Source organism: Hyaena hyaena, unplaced genomic scaffold (genome assembly GCF_003009895.1).
Source record: "Hyaena hyaena isolate Hyena2069 unplaced genomic scaffold, ASM300989v1 scaffold_217, whole genome shotgun sequence".
In the NCBI taxonomy this organism is placed as follows: Eukaryota; Metazoa; Chordata; class Mammalia; order Carnivora; family Hyaenidae; genus Hyaena; species Hyaena hyaena.
Window position 1 is genome coordinate 802,057 of NW_024080849.1, and position 18,635 is coordinate 820,691.

General features: G+C 49.0%; 1 protein-coding gene and 1 long non-coding RNA gene across 4 annotated transcripts; one reads left to right on the forward strand and one right to left on the reverse strand.

The window, feature by feature from the left end:
* Positions 1-1,333: 1,333 nt before the first annotated feature.
* On the reverse strand, positions 1,334-8,562 carry LOC120238781. The gene is made up of 2 exons (XR_005530312.1): positions 7,865-8,562; positions 1,334-1,714 (listed from the first exon to the last, which is right to left on the reverse strand). It is a non-coding gene; the product is annotated as an uncharacterized LOC120238781 (long non-coding RNA).
* A 109-nt stretch (positions 8,563-8,671) lies between these two features.
* On the forward strand, positions 8,672-17,538 carry TRIM45 (tripartite motif containing 45). Of its 3 annotated transcripts, XM_039242770.1 has the most exons (7): positions 8,672-8,845; positions 9,699-9,949; positions 11,651-12,384; positions 13,605-13,734; positions 14,296-14,410; positions 16,252-16,412; positions 17,261-17,538. In XM_039242770.1, exons 1-7 carry the CDS (start codon positions 8,756-8,758, stop codon positions 17,490-17,492), a joined length of 1,713 nt encoding a protein of 570 aa, XP_039098701.1. In that variant the 5' UTR covers positions 8,672-8,755; the 3' UTR covers positions 17,493-17,538. The 3 variants fall into 3 exon arrangements, with proteins under 3 accessions (XP_039098701.1, XP_039098699.1, XP_039098700.1); XM_039242768.1 differs by lacking the exon at positions 8,672-8,845 and having other exon boundaries at positions 9,175-9,949; XM_039242769.1 differs by lacking the exon at positions 8,672-8,845 and having other exon boundaries at positions 9,177-9,949; positions 16,286-16,412; positions 17,261-17,498.
* The last annotated feature ends 1,097 nt before the right edge of the window (positions 17,539-18,635 follow it).

Consider the following 18,635-nt stretch of genomic DNA (forward strand, 5'->3'; position numbering starts at 1 on the left):
TAAATGCCCAGCTCCCATCTGAGTCCTCTTTGAAATGAAGGAGAGGATTAAATGAGTATTTAACTGTATATGGTTTTTTCAAATTAAGAATTCTACATGAAAAGTCAAAATATTTTCCATCATTATAACTAAACCTTTTCAAGTAAGTATATTAATATAATCTTAATATAATTTAATAAAAGGACATGGAATCTGGGACTTGATTTAAAATACTACGTCACCAAATAAAAATGATAATAAAAGTAACAGTGGGGGAAATATATGAAATACAAATGACAGAATGCTATGAACTGGTGACACTGAATGATGGATACTTATACCCTCTCCACTGTGTAAAGCTTATATCTAAGGTTTTCCAAATAAAAAAAGCTCAAAATCGTTGGTGCTAAGTTTTAAAATATATGGGTATCTTTAACAAAAGAAATTGCTAACTGGTTATTTCTGACTCAGGGCCTGGCACACGAGATCTACTATTTACCTACACTCTTAAATTGTTCGCATGTTTTTCTCCAACATTATTTTCTCAATAAAAAAATCTACACACACACACACACACACACACACACACACACACACATTAGTGTTTGGTAAGGGGAGACACATAACACTTCCTGAGGATACTGGTTATGCATTTAGCTCTGCACCTGATTAGCTGTGGGTCCTTTATCAAGTTACTTCTGAACCTTATTAAGCAAGGATAACATTAAAATGAGAAAATACATTTGAAAATACCCAGCACGGTATCTGGCACAATATAGGTATTCACATAGTGTTGGCTTAAATGACATTTACTACACGGGGGGAACTAGATTCACTTATGGGGATAGGCCGTGGGGGGGGGAGGGGGCCGTGAGCAAAAGGAGAAAGAAGCACTAGCCCATATTGTTTTTCTCTTTCCACCCCATGGAGGGCATCCCGACAAACTCCATCAAGCTCCACCACCCCCAACAGCTGCCCTCTGAACACTGCTGAGGCCAAGCTGGAGGGGTGGAGTGGGATAACGTACTCTTAGTACTCCCAGTCCCCTGGGTCGGGGTGTGACTGGAGAGGAGCCTGAGTAGTTCCTTTCAAAGCAAAGAGCTCAGGGTAGGGACCCAGATCCCTGAACTAAAAGCTGTACTGATTAGGGGCGCCTGGGTGGCTCAGTCGGTTAAGTGTCTGACTCTCGATCTTGGCTCGAGTTATGATCTCATCATGGTTGATGAGATCAAGCCCCGCGTCAGGCTCTATGCTGACAATGTGGAGCCGGCTTGGGATTCTCTCCCAATCTCTCTCTCTGCCACTGCCTCATTCATGCTCTCTAAACAAACAAACAAACAAACAAACAAAGCAATACTGAATAGAGACCAGGTATTACACTGAACAACTCAACAGAGTAAGAGTCAGACGACGCATTCATGTCCCCAGTCTCCAGTAACTTCCTGTGACCTCCGGCCATGTCCGTACGTAGCCGTGCCTCAGTATTCTCACGTGTCCATCTAATAGATGTTTATGGGGCTCCAGTACTGGGCCAGGCGTGCATCTAGCTGCTGTGAATGCACAGAGAATGTCACAGACGATAGCCTTCATCCTCAGAGGCGTACTGTTCTGACGGGGAGCCAGCCATGAACACAGCTGCAGCGAACGCAATCCCACCGAAGGGTCTCTTCAAGTCAAAAGTCACGATCAATCTGTCAAGTCGACATGTTCATTAAATACAAATAACAGAAGAATCCTAAGGGGGAAAACACAGCATACGCAATATTATAAAGAGTGAAGAACATGCCTTTTATTTTTTCTTCTTTCTCATTAATTGTATTTGAGTGTAGTTGATACACAATGTTACATTTCAGGCACATCACATAGTCATTTGGCAAGTCTAACCACGAGGCCACGCTCACCACAAGTGTCCCTGCCATCTGTCACCATACATCATCGACTATATTCCTTACACTGCTGCCTTTTATTCCCGTGACCCATTCATTCCAGGACCTGTGTCTCCCAACGCCCTTTATCCATTTTGCCCTCCCCCCGCCGCTTCCCTCCCTCCTGGCAACCACCAGTTTGTTCTCTACGCATACAGGTGTGACTTTTTGTTTGTTGATTTACTTAAAACGTGCCTTTTACTCTCTGTTCTCTAACACACCAGTATGAGCATCTGCAACTACTGCTCTAATTTTAATCACAAGAATTATCACCATGCACAGAACAAAAATCCATCCTCGAAATGTGCCATTTTCTTTATATTATTACCCAACTTATTTACGTACATTTTATGGGGAAGATAAATTTATATAAAAGATAATCTAATCACAAAGCGTTTATCCACATTAATTTTTTAGCAAATACGTTAATCTATCAGATGCCTCATAAAACATTTATTTCATAAAAGGTTAATAATGAGCGTTATTATTTCATAAACAGAGAAAAGGAATTCACAGAAAATGAGTAACATGAATAAAGTGTGTAATAAAGTACCGTCTAAGAATAGCTTATATTTATGCCAAACCAACTGAGATTGGGTGCAGCTTCCTGACTACATCAACTATGGAATGTTTGGGGTCAGGGGAGAGCATCTGGTCAGACAGCTAGGACTCAAGCGAGATGAGGTTAAAGATTACGGAGAATTTTTTCTGAAACGGTGGGTAATAAGTAACAACAGAACTTATGTGTTTCAATTAGTTCTGGTCAGACTGACTGTACTTACACAAGGACAGCTCCAAAGCTCAGATCATTCTAGGCCTTTCACCCCACACCTTCTCAAGATTGAAGAGCTGCCCAGTTAACATAAACTATCAGTTCTAAGGAACTATTTATACTTATTAGATCTCACAACTAGAAATATCTCGGGCCACCTCAGTGGCTCAGGCCATTGAGCGTCCGACTTTCAGCTCAGGTCAGGATCTCACAGTTCGTGAGTTCAAGCCCCATGTCCAGTTCTGTGCCAGATCATCTGTCTCTCTCTCTGGACCACCCCCTTCCACATGGGCACACATCCTTTCTCAAAGATAAACACTTTTTTAAAAACGAAACATCTCAAGGTGCAGTGAATTTCTATAGAATGCAAAGCAGCCATAAAGCAATGCAACCAAATTTTTTTTTCATGCCCATCTCCGTTCAAAATAAGCAAAATAGAAGTGTGGACGGTCTGAAGCTTTGGAAGAAGGGAGAGCATTCTATTGCAGCCACTTCCACTAGATGGCGCTAGAGACTCTTTTAGGAATCAGGCTCTTAAAAAATAAATCCGGGTGCAGCAGTAAAAGAAATGAGGTTGAAGAGGCTGGCAGAGGTGGGGTTAAGAGAAGTCCCTCCTAGAAGACCCAGATTCCACGAAAGCAGGGTGTTTTGCTCTACACAATGTTGTATCCCGGGACACGGTCAAAAGTTCCTGCCCTCATCACTATTCTAGAGGGGAGCAAGCCCTGAAGACATTTGGGGGAAACATATTCCAGGAGCTTAAAGAATATCTGATGAATAAATGAAGGTCCTGAATAGCCACTGAAGATCAATGTCAAATTAGGGTTTCAGAAAGATTTCTGACAGGATCATAGAGAATGGACTGGGCACAGGGACACTAACTAGTAATCCAAAGAAAGCATGATAAGGACTTGAACTAAAAAGCAGGAATAATGGGGATGGAAGGAAGGGGTAAATTCAGAGATATGATGTGGGCGCTGACGGTAACGGTAAACAAAAAAGAGCCCCCCTACAAAATGTGGGCTAGTGCTCTCTAAATGCCGCCTCTGAATCAGGGGAGAATGAAGATTTTTTTTTTAAGTAGGGCCAAGGACCCTAGGAAATACCAGTGCTTAAGAGCCAGGTGGAAGTAGTGCACTGCAGGGAGAAAGAAAAGGGTTGGTTAGAGAGGCAGGAAGTGGAAGGAAAACCAAGAACAGTGTTACAGCAACCAAAGGAGCAGAAAGTTTCCAGAAGAAATGTGGCAATGTCCACAGCAGGGGCGGCCGGCTCGGTTGGTAGAGCATGTGACTGTAGGTCTCCAGGTTGTGAGCTCCAGCCCCACAATGGGCGTAAAGCTTACTTAAAAAACAAACAAACCAACAACCATGACGGCAAATTCTGTTCAATTGTAAGTGAAAAGTGGCCACTGGATTTAACAAGTTGGAAGTTATCAGGGACTCTGGCAAAAGCAATTTCCAGAGAAATGGTGACAGCAAAAGCCGGATCCTAGTGTTTAGCAGTAAAATGCAAGAATTAGAGAAGCAAGTGTAGACTATTCTTTTTAAGAGGCCAAGGGGAATCAGGAGCGAGAGAAGGGCATAGGGTTGGAGGCTTCAGAATGAGTAGGAGTTGAAAGAAAAATCCAGGGGCGCCTGGGTGGCTCAGTTGGTTAAGCGTCCGACCTCAGCTCAGGTCATGATCTCACAGTCCGTGGGATCAAGCCCCATGTCGGGCTCTGTGTTGGCAGTTCAGAGCCTGGAGCCTGCTTTAGACTCTGTGTCTTCCTCTCTCTCTGCCCCTCCCCCACTTGCTCTCTGTCTCTGTCTCTCAAAATAAAATAGAGACACTTAAAAATTTAAAAAAAAAAAAAGGAATTGAAAGAATGATCCACCAGAAAGGAACAGATGAAGACGGAGGAGAGGGAAGAGACAAAGGAGGCTGGGCCTCAGAGCACAGATCCTAGGAGAAAGTATTCTCTTTCCTCTGAAGGCAGGAAGGAAGGACGGTGAGTGAGAAAGAAGTATACGGTGGAAGGTTAAGTCTGACATAGCTCTCTGGTGCACTTTCTACATATACTCAGTCTCTGGTGGTGCTAATCAATCAGAATGTCCGAGCAAGCTCTGATTGGTTTCTTGATGGGTCATTCTGCATTTCCATCCTTCCTGCCTTTGGTACTTTTCCTGTCTTGGGCTGCAAAAGTGAACCTGATCACTTTCATCAGTGCCATTCTTCTGACCCTGTGACTTCTGTCCTTCCCTGTAACTATTTGCTGCCTGGGGTTACCAGAAAGACGAAGCAGTACGTTAGCATGGAATAAAAACACTGAGCTGATTCTGGGAAAGGAGAATCCTTAACTAATCCTCTCCTGTGACCTCACGCCATATAGCCTATGGTCTTGCACGAGCCACAAAACTCTTGGTTACCTGTAGTCCTGTTTATCCTTTATTTGAGATCATTGTTCCCGGCCTCATCCAAACTAGGTTGGTTCCCAAGGGTTCCCATCTTAATAGAGAGACAGAGCATATTTGTGCATGTGTGTGGTGTATACATATATCCATGTACCCATATATACATGCATAATAAACCACTTAATACTACCATGCAACACAAACTGAAAAGAGCAAAGTATAGGAAAAGAGCTACTGGAGCTCAAACTTGGAGCTCTGAAGCAGCGGGGAATTTCGAGAAGGTAGTGTAAAGCGGGCCTGACCTCAAAGGAAGGGTAGGTTTATATCATAAAGGTGGAAGAATTCTGCAGACACAACTGGCAAAGACCAAGAAGTGTGTTTGACAATGTTTAGAGGGTAACAAAATTTTATCCCATGGAGATAGGGAGCTAGTGAAACTTTAGAATGAGGACTGACTCATAACACGTTTTCACATGTTTTTACAATCAATTTGGGGAAAACTGTAGGATCGATTGGAAAAAACAATGGAGGGCAGGAATAATTCAGCAATGACTATAATATCTGAGGTGAGGGTGTTAACCCTACAGGTAAGGGTCCTGTATCATCCTAAATTCTGTGCAGTAAGATGCTGGCGGTGAGAATGGAAAGAAATTGGTACCTGCCTGGACACGGAAAAAGAGACAGGACACCGGGAACAGTATAAGGTTTCCAGCTGGAAAGAAGGGGGAATAATGATGTCCTTGAGAGAATAAAATAGGGAGATCCAGAGAGCACAGTTCAGTGAGCAAAAAAGTTCAGTGAAATTTAAGGTGTGTGGGGTTTAAGATGATGGGGACCCATTTGGGTGCAGATTTAGAATAGTTGCAGCTGAGGCTCAGGGGACAAAGCGTGGATGTGGGAATCACCCTTGTTACAGGACAAATAAAAAACAAAAGGTAGGGATTAAAGAGAACGAAGGGAAACCAGTGAGGAAGGGGAGTGTGAGAAGAGATTAGGTAGAGTATTCAGAAGAAGGAAGCAACTTTTAAGGATGAGGAAGTATATAACAATGTTGAGCACCGAAGAGGCTGCATATTGAGAAAAGTAATTTGGTCACCTGTCATCTACGAGTGAAAAGTTTCAACGGAAAAGAGGAGTCAGGGCGCCCAGGTGGCTCAGTCAGTTAAGTGCTAAGCATCCCACTTCGGCGCAGGTCATGATCTTGTGGTTTCTGAGTTGAGCCCCACGTCCGGCTCTGTGCTGACAGCTCAGAGCCTGGAGCCTGCTTCGGATTCTGTGTCTCCCACTCTGTCTCTGTCTCAAAAATAAATAAACATTAAAAAAATTTTTTTGTTAGAGGAGAAGGAGTTAGTTTATTTGAGGGAGGGAAAAAATGGGTGGTGAGGAACACAGGAAGTGGGACAACTCTTGTGAAAAATATAGTGGCGAGAGTCACAAAAGTCAGTTAGGTTGAAAGCCAGCGAAGTCAAGGGAGGATCTGCCTCCCCCTTTAGGACTTGATCATAACTCTTGGCAGAAAGAACACACTAGTAAAGGGGTGACTGAAAATGTAGGAGCAGCAAAGTCTTGAAGAAACAGGTAAGGTTAGAGTAAAGAGCAAAGGTCTTGAGGAACAGAAGAAAGGCAGTCAGGCTGGGTACGAGAGGAGGTGTGACAAACCAGAGCTTTTTAAGTAGAAACGTGACGGAGTTCTCCAGATAGTCTCGCTTTTCTCACCCCATTCAAGGTAGCTGCCTGCTGAGCACATAAGGCATTAGATGCTTAAGAAACTGGGAAAGGAAAGGGCAGAGATGGTTAGGGTGGAATCTTAAACATGACATCATGAGACAAGCGTTCAAGTCTCGGATAGGTTACCTTGGGCGGGCCACCAGACCTCTTTGAGACTCAGTTTCCTCACAGAGCTGTTAAAGAATGAAATTAAATAACGTACACGTAAATTATATATATAGCACCTCTTAAACAAGAGAAGCTGGGAACACCGACCACAGGAAATGGGATAGAACACATGAATAAGAGAAGAAGCAAAGCATCACCAAGCATCAATCAGGTGATGGTCAGAACAAGGATCTATAGCAAACACAAGTCTGCACGGTTTTTGTGACTTACTCCCAGCACCCCAGGGTGCAGAAAGAAGAGTCTGAGTCAGAGTGAGTGAGGAGGAGAAGCCGAAGAAATCTAGGTAAGAACTATTTTTTAAGACCATCGTGCTCATACTTATTTTTAGAAATCATAAATAATTTTATATAACAGTGGCATTTGACTCACTGCCGTGTTACATTTTGGAAATGGTCAAACATTTCCATTTCTTAAAATGTTTATAATTTGCAGGGCGCTTGAGTGGCTCAGTTGGTTAAGTGGCCAGCTTCGTCTAGGTTCCTGATTTCGAGCCCCGCATGGGGCTCTGTGCTGACAGCTAGCTCAGAGCCTGGAGCCTGCTTGAGATTCTGTGTCTCCCTCCCTCTCTGACCCTCCCCTGCTCACGCTCTGTCTCTCTTTCTCAAAACTGAATGTTATAAAGTTTTTTGATGTGTTTAGTTTTCATACTTTAGAGTCAAGTTTTAGTTTGCTTTGTTTGGCGTTTCAGATTCTGTATTTTTTAAGCTTAGTCTCCAGGCAAAGTGTGCCTAGAGCATGAAATCAATGAAACAGCTGCCCATTGGATCCTAGTCAACTAGGGAAGGTCATGACCAAAGCCAGCAGTGAGGTAACCAGGCTGTGGGTTATAAACCAGCGAGACACACAAGCTTAAGGGACTGGAAGTAGCGAGAACAGTGGAAGGGAAGGAGCTAGAGTGTTACCATTTCTGGAAATGGTGGAGATACAGGTCCCAGATCTGGGGTTGTGGCAAAGCCCTCCCAGGGCCGAATCAGGCTACTTGAAGAAGGAGGCCAAGAAATTGCCAAGGCTGCCTGTCGCGTCCATCTTCCAGATTATTCTGTGAGTCCACAAAGGGTTTCCTCCCTCTTGGCCATCCTCCACTCTCCCATTGTGACCAGTCACGGGCCCCCTTGGACTGACGGAGCCAAACAGGCGGACAAACTTGCTCCGTTTCTGGCGTACGGAACTGTAGGCTTCTGGGGGACAAACGCCTAACCCTCAGGTCTTCCGCGCCCTGGGCCCCGACGGGTCAAACAACGGCATCTCCAGCCTCAGGGAACCGCCCTCGGTCTCGCAGACGGGTCCCCACAACCTCCGGGCCCGTAGGCCCGGGAAAAGAAGCTCTTGGAAGCTGCGCGCTGGGCCTGGGGGGTTCCTGAACTAAAATACACTGGGGAGGCCGGGGCGGGAACTCGCGGGCTCACACCAGCCCACCAGAAAAGTCCTTCTTAGCGCCCGAAGCCTCCGGGACAAGGACTCCTCGGCCTACAACTCCCAGCAAGCTGTGCGCTGAGTAACTGACAGCTCCGCCCGCCAATGGAAGGGCCCGGTCTGGGTTCGTGGGCCCAATCCGAGGGCGCAAATGAGGTCGTCCCCCGTGGATGACCGGCGGGGCTTTGTAAGCAGTCCTCTGGCCTCTCTGGTCGCCACAGAGATAGAGGGATCGTCCCCGTGAAAGGGTGACGCTGGTTATACTATGCCGCTCACTTCCAGCCTCCCTCTCTTCCTCCCCTCCGCCCTCGCCCTCCCGCCGGCCGACCCCCGGGCCTTAGTTTGATCCCTCCCCTCGCCGTCGGAGTGGCCCGGCGAAGATGTGGAACTCCCAAAGTTTATTGGATGCTGGCGGTGTCACTCCGGGGGGAGGCGGGACCTTCAGCGGCGAGGGCCGCCCCTCTCGGACGGTGATTGGACTCGCCTGAATACACCCGGGCTGGGATTGGTGCGAGGAGGGGCCGGAGCCATCGGGCACCTTGGGCCGGGGTGTCGGGGAGGCGGCGGCCGCCGACGAGCCGGCGAGACTCGCAGCTGCCTTACCCTCCCTGTGCGGTCCGCGAAGGGCCGGGTCGAGGGACGGAGCGGGAGGCCCACCACGCCGACCTCATCACGCGGGGCGGGGGAGCCGCTTGCCGCGTGTCGGGCGCAGGGCCATTGGGACGGGAGGCGGGAGGGGGGTGGTCGAGGAGGGAGTGAGAGGTGCAAAGGTCCAGGAGTCGGCAGCAGGACCAGCTCTAGACTTAGACCTGGAAGCGCTTCCGGGGCGGAGGATTTGGGGGGCAGAGGAGGGTGTGGGCGCGTCTGGTATGGGATGCCGTGGAAAGGAGGGGGAGCTCATAACTAGATCGGTGGGTGGTTCCTTTGACTCTTCTACCTTTTTGTCCTTTGCTTTCCCGAAGAGAGAGTTCCCATGGTCTGTGCTCCAGCTCTGGAAACTTTATCTTCGGGTGGGCTTAATCACCTACTGCTCCATTATAGAACTACCCAGAGCCTTTCCTGATACTGGGCACAAACGTGGGGAGTATGTCAGAAAACAGGAAACCGCTGCTGGGCTTGGTGGGCAAACTCCCCAGTGGGACTGCAGTTGGGAGCTCAGGCAAGACTCACTGCCCTTTGTGCATGGGGCTCTTCACAGCCCCCAGGCTCTTGCCTTGCTTGCACACAGTCTGCACCATGTGTCTGGAGCAGCTGGAGCCCTTCTCAGTAGTGGACATCCGAGGGGGTGACTCTGACACCAGCTCTGAGGGGTCAATATTCCAGGAACTCAAGCCACCCAGTCTGCAACCCCAGATCGGCATCCTGTGTCCGGTATGTGATGCTCAGGTGGACCTGCCCATGGGTGGAGTGAAGGCTTTAACCATAGACCACCTGGCCATGAATGATGTGATGCTGGAGAGTCTTCGTGCGGAAGGCCAGGGCCTGGTGTGTGACCTGTGCAGCGACAGGGAAGTGGAGAAGAGATGTCAGACCTGCAAAGCCAATCTCTGCCACTTCTGCTGCCAGGCTCATAGGTAAAGATGGGATACCCCACCTGGTGTAGCTTAAGGGCAGAATACAAAGAGGTGTCAACTGAGAACTCCCTTGTGAGCAGATGGGACGGAAAGCTCTCTCAAATGCCATGTAAGGTCAAATAGCAATATATGCTGCAATAAATACTCTAGGGCGGTAGTTAACTCCTGAAGCCTTGCATATTCCTGGAGTGATAATGGAATCAAAGGTTTGCATGGTCCTTGGGTGGTTCGCGAAGCACTGTTTCCTTGGATCACTGATCGTTTGTATCAAGAATAACTGTAGTGGGTGCTGGATAAACAGAAGAATGAATATAATAGCAGAGCCTCTGACCTTGATCTCATTTGATGCCTCGCAGCTCTTATAGAAAAGCAGGCACTGTTTTCACTCCCATTTATTATTTGAGGAAATATTTATTATTTTTGCTCAACGCTCTGTGATTGCCAAGGTCCCCCAGCTGGGAAGTAGCACGTAACCGAACCGAATTTACATCTAGGGCTTCTGGCCGCATTCTGTGCTCTCTGCTAATCCATGGTCCCCTCTCGGTGTAAGCTGCTATTTGGCCACGCCCCACCTCAGCCTTTGCCTTGTACCCTAGAGTCATTCTGGAGCTTGGACGGGTGGGCCGATAGGTGCCTGGTGCGGTGCAGATTTAGGTCTCTCATCGTGGCATTTGGTGAATCGTTAGTCACACGAACCACTCCTTTGTCCCTTGTCAACCTTCTCCCCCATTCCAGGACATCAGAATAGAAACTAGCCACGATTTTAGGACTAGCTTAAAATAGTTTCTAAATTCTGCCTTCCATTTGGTTTCTGGTCTCGCCAACTGAACAAGTTAGTAGTCTTCAGTCTATTTTTAACTGGCAGTTATGACTGCCTTGCGGCCAGTCAAACAGCTGCCCCTGTTTTTCTCTACAGCCACTTTTCTGGGGCCAGAATAGGCATGCAAGCTCCAATCCCACGTGTTAATATAATGCTAACAGTTGCAGGGGCAGCGGTGGGGGGTGAGGAGGGTGGAGAGGATCTCTCAACAGTCATCAGGTTTCCTAGGGATTTCCCTGAATCTCTAGAAGGCTCCAGAAAAAGGGAATTAAAAGAACTGTGATCCTACTGACCACTGATTTCACTCTAATAATTTCGATGACACGTGGAAAAGTCTAGCTTGCTGCTCTGGGGTGATGGAGGCGCTTGTCGGAGGAAATGCTTTACAAAATCTTAGGTGCAAGTTGAGAGACACCTGCTATCACCACTGGCTAAGACACTGTTTAATTGCCGAGGGTGTGGTGCTGTGCCATCTTGCCCGGTTTCTGTCTCTTGGTGCTGTGTTACCCCTTGCTCTCACCTCTAGCTTGCTGACAGGGCAGGCAGAGGCTGTCGTTGAAACTCGCCACATTCACTCTTCAGAGAAAGCTTCAGGATGGAGTCTTAGCATTGCAGCCTTTGGCAAAGTCCCGTTCCAGGCCAGAGAGCCCTAGTCCACGATCACTTTATTCAACACAGTAGCCCTTTCAGGTAGATATTAACCACCCCCCTGGGACAGATAGGAACTGGAGTCAGAGAGGCCCCTGTGGTTAGTACGAGGGTAGAGCAAGGGACTGAACTCAGATCGGTTCGACTTCGGAGCCCATGCTTTTGAAACTGACAGACTGTGTCCCAACTGAATTGTCCCCTAATGCCCCGGTCCTGACTCTGTTTGCCCATAGGCGGCAGAAGAAGACAACTTACCATACGATGGTGGACCTGAGAGACTTGAAAGGCTACAGCAGGATCGGGAAGCCCATTCTGTGTCCCGCGCACCCTGCAGAGGAGCTGAGACTGTTCTGCGAGCTCTGTGACCGGCCCGTGTGCCGGGACTGCGTGGTGGGCGAGCACCGGGAGCACCCCTGTGACTTCGCGAGCAATGTCATCCACAAGCACGGGGACTCCGTGAGGGAGCTTCTCAGAGGCACCCAGCCCCACGTGGAGGCCCTGGGGGAAGCCCTGGCGCAGATCAAAGAGATGAATAGCGCCCTCCAGGCGCGCGTGGAGGCCGTGGCGGCCGAGGTGCGAGCCTTCTCCGAGGGCTATGTCAAGGCCATTGAGGAGCACCGGGACAGGCTGCTGAAGCAGCTGGAAGACATCCGGGTCCAGAAGGAGAACTCCCTGCAGCTGCAGAAGGCGCAGCTGGAGCAGCTGCTGGCTGACATGCGGACCGGCGTGGAGTTCACCGAGCACCTGCTGACCAGCGGCTCGGACCTGGAGATCCTCATCACCAAGGGCGTGGTGGTAGAACGGCTCAGGAAGCTGAACAAAGTGGAATATAGCACCCATCCTGGAGTAAGCGATAAGATATGTTTCTCTCCTCAGCAGAAGGCAGGCCGGTGCCGTGGCTATGAAGTTTACGGGGCCATCAATACGAAAGAGGTCGATCCAGCTAAATGTGTCCTTCAAGGAGAAGGTAGGAATGCATTCCCTGCTGGTGGTTGAGATGGGGACGTCATTTTTAAAGAGGTACGGCTTTTTCAGCCAGGGAGGACGAGCTTCCTACTGACCAGTTGACCAAGGGAGACGGCCATACTTGCCTGAATGGCAGCGACTCCTCCCTTGCCCTTTCTTCCTATTTCGTTCTGGTCAGGGTACAGCGAGTGGCCCATATGGGGGTGAGGCTTGACCCTTTTCCAGTGGAGCAAAGCAGTAACTAGCAAGGACCCCAAGGAGCGTGCCGTTTCTATCAGATGGCAGAACAGAGCCCGTGCCCAGAGAAGATACCAGGATAGGCCGGGCCCCAGAGTACTCGGATCGGGTCCCAAAGAGAGTTTCAGAGAAGTGAGGGAGACAAGGTTATGATGTCCTTTCTTCTGTACCCATTTTGGTTTATGTAAGCCCCGTCTCGGCATCTGAAAGATTATGATAGGCATTCCATTCAGTAGGGGGCGAAACAATTTCTTCTGACCATTCTGTTCCTAAAGGAGGCATGCCATTCCAACATATATTTTAGAGATCGGTCCTGACAGCCGGACTGCACCGCGGAGGCAGGCTGACTCTGGCGAGGGAATTCTTAACTGTGTGGAGGTCATAGCCCCCTTTGAGAATGATCTCTCCCCGAGGAACAGCCACTCATTTCAGTACACCGCTTCAGGAGATGCTTAGATCCTTCATAACCTCTCCACAGACTGCATGGTAGTTCACGAACCCCAGGTTAAGAAGCCGTGTTGCATCTGCTGGACCAGAGGCTGTAGCTACTGAATATTCCCCCCGCCCCTTGGCGGGAGTGCCGCAAAGCCCAAGCTGATGAACCGACCTCCTGCCTGTTCCAGCATGATCCGCAGCTCGGGGAGAGTAGTTTGGGGGTTACCGTCTTCTCTCACAGGGTCTAGAGGTTTTCATCTCTGAATACCTAGGTCTGTCCTTAGGATTAGCTCCCTTCGGGCTGAGGCTAAAGTTCAGGATCCTGTGGGATCCAAGAGCAGCGACTGGCTGAGAGACAAGCAGACTCGCCAGGAGGGGCTGCTCTGGGGGCCAGAGCGGGAGGAGAAGAAAAAGGCAGCAGGGCCATCACAGTGAACAAGAGGCACAGCGTTTGTTCTAAGGAGAAGAAGCGACGTGGTATCCGATCTGGGGATGCAGTCACCAGTGGTTGGCTTTTGAGACGAGGACCTGAGTGTTTATCTTCTGCAGATCTGCACAGAGCCCGGGAGAAACAGACAGCCTCTTTCACCCTTCTCTGTAAGGACGCAGCAGGAGAGAGCATGGGCAGGGGAGGAGAGAGCGTGCACGTCGCCGTCGTCCCCAAAGATAAGAAAGACAGGTTTGTATTACACAGTCAGGCGTCAGGGGTGATAATAAGTGGTGATAAAACTGGAAACTTGAGGCTGCAGTGATGTAACTGCATGGTTGGATCCCACCCCCTGATGCTGTGAACAATGTGATGTGACCAGTTAGTGCTTCCGTGGGTTTCACGCCAGTACTCAATGCCCTGCCCCTCAGACTGTCGGAAAAATATTCCGTGTTACGCTGAATGGCCCCCTTCTCAAAATTCAGCCCCGTTTCGCTTCTACACTGTGCTGGGAGTGTATTTATATGTCTCAGGACTCAGAGGAGGGAGGGAGAGCGGGAGGGTACAATGGGACCGCATCGAAGGACACGGTGGCGCTTTCAAGGAACTCATCTGCACATCAGATTTGATCAGCATTTAGGCTGCTTCCCTTCTGTTGTAAAAATTAGTTTCCGAGACCGACAGAAGACGTGTCCTGCTGGGGGACGTTTCAGATCCATATCGGGTTGAATGGTGTAGCGTTTACACCCCAAAGCAGTGGGCAGTGGGCGGGCCTGGGAGAGTGAGTGGTTATTGAACCCCCTGTGCATTCAGCCCGGTCAGAGCGCTGGTACAGGATAACAAGGATGGGACCTACTGTGTCTCCTATACCCCCAAGGAGCCTGGCATCTACACCGTGTTGGTCTGCATCAAAGAGCAGCACGTGCAGGTGAGTGAGTGGGAGCCGTGTGCGCGCCTCCCTGGGCCCCTTTCCCCCTGGCTCCTCTGGCTTCTGCCCCATGCGGAGACAGGCCTCAAGTTCAGCTGTGTGGAGGGGCTGATGGGATTCTCCTTCCAACTTCTCTTTATGACACAGACTTTGCTGCTTTTATCCTTACTAAAGCATGCTGGTGACCGTAAGAACTCTATCCCTACACCCCCTCCGGGCAGTTAGGCTTGGATTTCATCATCCACCCGGTTGGAGAATTCTTGATCTGGGAAAGATACCTCAATCACAGTGGGCAATCTGCCTGGGGACAAGTATACACCTTTAAGCAATATAATCTAGCTCGGGATTCTCCAGCTTTCTCCAACTGTGACCGGATGCACTGGAACTTACTGGAATGCAGTTTGGGGGAGTTGTGCCCTCTCCCCTCAACTGACCAGTGCTCTCAGCCTGGCCACCTGCCCTCGTCTCTCTTTACATACATGCTTAGCCATTGCCAGGGTTACCACATGACTTCCGCAGCAAGGATAACACCTTGTGGCTTAGAAATTACGATTTTTTAAAAAACTGGGCAATACTCAGCATGTCCAGTAGAATCTCAGGGAGTCACAGGTGTTCCCCAACCAGAAAGCAGCACCGACAGGGACAATAAAATACCATAGTGTCATGATATGTTGGGCTAGCAGCATGCATACCAGGAAGACGCCCACTCACTCATTGCCTGCTGATCACAGCACACCGGGTGAGCCAGGTCCCTTTCATACATTCTCACACCTTCCTTCCAAACCATTCAGGTGCAGCGACCAACATCCCATCAGACTCAGAAACAAACTCGCAGAAATACGCAGTTCTCGTATAGCAGGCTCAGAATTCGAACCCATTTCTTTGAACCCCAGGTTTTTATTATTTTATTTTATTTTTAAATGTTTTATTTATTTTTGAGAGAGAGGTAGAGACAGCGTGATCAGGGGAGGGTCAGAGAGAGAGGGAGACACAGAACCTGAAACAGGCTCCAGGCTCTGAGCTAGATGTCAGCACAGAGCCTGACACGGGCTCGAACCCATGAACCGTGAGATCATGACCTGAGACAAAGTCAGACGCTTAACCGACTGAGCCACCCAGGTGCCCCATGAACTCCAGGTTGTTTTTAAAACAGATCCTAAACTCTTTAAGGGAAGAGAGATGGAGCATTTGAAAGGCTTCTAAGGCACCTCTGCTTCGTGCTTTTGCAGACAGCACGGTTCCCACTCGGGGACAAGCACAGAAGCAGCACTTATTAAATACTTGTTGTCTAACGTAGGATAGAAATTGGAGAGTGGAAGTTGTCCTTAAGGGAAAGGGGCAGGTGGGAGCGTTTCTGATTTGAGAATTATTCACCTTTGTCCCTTGCCTGCATCCCTCACAGACCTAGACGAAGTGGATGGGTACATGGATATGTCCAGGGTGGATGGGTGCAAGGAAGGGAGCAAGGCTCAGTATGCGAGAGGAAGTGTGTGGCTGAGAAACGGGGAGAACGGGCCACAGGATGGTCCAGTCTTTGGGGGTGCAGTGTACCTACTAATTACCCCCCATGCCCCTCCGGGACGGGGAAGACCATGATGTCCATGACACAAGAGCACAGATGGGGCTCCCTTATGTATCGAGTGGGCCCCGCGCCAGAAGGGCCGCACACATCCCTCAACTCTCACTGCACTTGTCCCTGGCGCCATCCCGCTGAGCACCCAGCTAGTTAGGGTCCCCTAGTCTGTTTCCCCGCGGCAGTCCCTGTTCTCCGTGGCCAGGCCTTGCGACTTACACCGAGTTTAGCACATGTGATGCTCAGCACATCCCTGTTGACTCACAAGGTGCTGTTCTTTGCTCTTGGTCTGCACACCCAAGGGCTCACCGTTCACCGTGACCGTCAGGAAACGGCACCGCCCACACCCAGGTGTGTTTCACTGCTGCACGTTCTGCTCCAGTGGAGGCCAGAAAACGGCTCGCTGTGCCTGTGGAGGCACCATGCCAGGTAAGGACGATCACTCTCCAAAGTTCTTGCCCCGCGGGCCTGTCTCCCAGCAGCGGGGGTCACCTACTGCACAGCCACCACCCAGGTTTAGGATGTTCAGACGTTGGCATTCTTGCCAGGAATACAATCCGTGCCTATAAATACACCACAGCTCGCAGTGGCACTTAGCGCTTCTTTGCTCTGAGAAGTGAAACGGTAAGCCGAAAAGTTCAGAGTTCTTTTAGTCTTGATAGAGTTCACTCATCTTCCGAGCCCTGCGCTTCTCCCTGGGATGCTCGATTTCCATCTGTGCCCTTTCCCGCAGCCTGACACGGTAAAAACTCTAAGTCCACTCTGTTCCTTTTAAAACCTTCAAGGAATTCCAAGCAAGGCAGGGATGGGGCATCTGGCTCTTTTCTTGGGCTTAGGGGGGTTGGCTCAGGCAAGAGATCTAGTCGTTTCTTTTAAAGTATTCTGTTGTGCTCTTACTCTGATGGCGGGCCTTAAGGTGGGCTTGGGCACCCTTTTGCATCAGCACTCCAGAAACTACCTCCTTTTCTGCCACTCTTCCCTTCTCTCTTATTTCAATTACTTTTCAGTTAAAATCCAAACCAGCCCCACTCCTAGCGCTAGCAGAATGTTAAAACAACACCCTTCTGAGAACTTTGGCTACCCTTAATTGACGGTCTACAACCCTCAGGAGCCCTTCTGCTATGGCAGCGCCAGATAGCCCGTGCTTCTCACCGGGTTTTTATTAAACATTTTCACATCCATGAGTCTAAATGCTGCGAGGGGCTTGAGTTTCCTGCTAAACTGCTGGACTTCACGCTAATGGATGTCTTCGGTCTCCTCTTTGTGCCACCGCGCAGGTGGGTACCTGGGCTGCGGCCACGGACACAAAGGCCACCCGGGCCGCCCGCACTGGTCATGCTGTGGGAAGTTTGCCGAGAAGTCAGAATGCACGTGGACAGGCGGACAGAGTGCACCGAGGAGTCTACTCAGGACCGTGGCCCTCTGACGCCTTCCCGGCCACACGTTCAGCCTCTCACAGCTGCGGCCAGCACAACTTCAGATGACCAGCGGACCCCAGACCTTGATTAATTCTGAAGAAACAGATAGAATTAAAAACAAAGTGCCTTGTCTTATACTCTCGAGTCCCAAGTCCTTTTTTGTGAGTTACCCACTGATCATGTGTGTGGGTGGCTGAGCACAAGGACCAGCACATTTCTCTTCGTGGTGATTGGCGGGGTTTGCTCTTCCCTTGTATAAGAATGGAGGGTTCTGTGTGGTTGGAACTTAGAGATCATGGGGTATTAATTCCTTTTTTTTAAAATTTTTTTATTGCACAATGTTTATTTATTTTTAATTTATGTCCAAGTTAGCATATGGTGCAACAATGATTTCAGGAGTAGATTCTTTAATGCCCCTTTCCCATCTAGCCCAACCCCCTCTCGCACCCCCTCCAGTAACCCTCTGTTTGTTCTCCAAATTTAAGAGTCTCATGTTTTGTCCCTCTCCCTGTTTTTATATTATTTTTGCTTCCCTTCCCTTATGTTCATCTGTTTTGTATCTTAAAGCCCTCATATGATATTGGTCTTTCTCTGACCAATTTCACTTAGCATAATAGTCTCTGGTTCCATCCACGTAGTTGCAAATGGCAAGATTTCATTCTTTTTGATTGCCAAGTAATACTCCACTGTATATATATTTACCACATCTTCTTTATCCATTCATCCGTTGATGGACATTTGGGCTCTTTCCATTCTGTGGCTATAGTTGATAGCGCTGCTATAAACATTGGGGTGCCTGTGCCCCTTTGAAACAGCACACCTGTATCCCTTGGACAAATACTTAGTAGTGCAATTGCTGGGTCGTAGGGTAGTTCTGTTTTTACTTTTGAGGAACCTCCACACTGTTTTCCAAAGTGGCTGTACCAGTTTGCATTCGCACTTTTAAAAAAAAAATTTTTTTTAATGTTTATTGAGAGAGACAGAGACCGAGCACGAGCAGGGGAGAGGCAGAGAGAGACGGAGACACAGAATCCAAAGCAGGCTCCAGGCTCTGAGCTGTTGGCCCAGAGCCCGATGTGGGGCTCAAATCCATGAACCACAAGATCATGACCTGAGCTGAAGTTGGACACTTAACCAACTGAACCACCCAGGCACCCCTAATTTTCTTACTTTTGAATGTGTAACTCTTTAATTTCTCCCTGAGCCACATGGTTGCTATTTCCATCAAGGAATG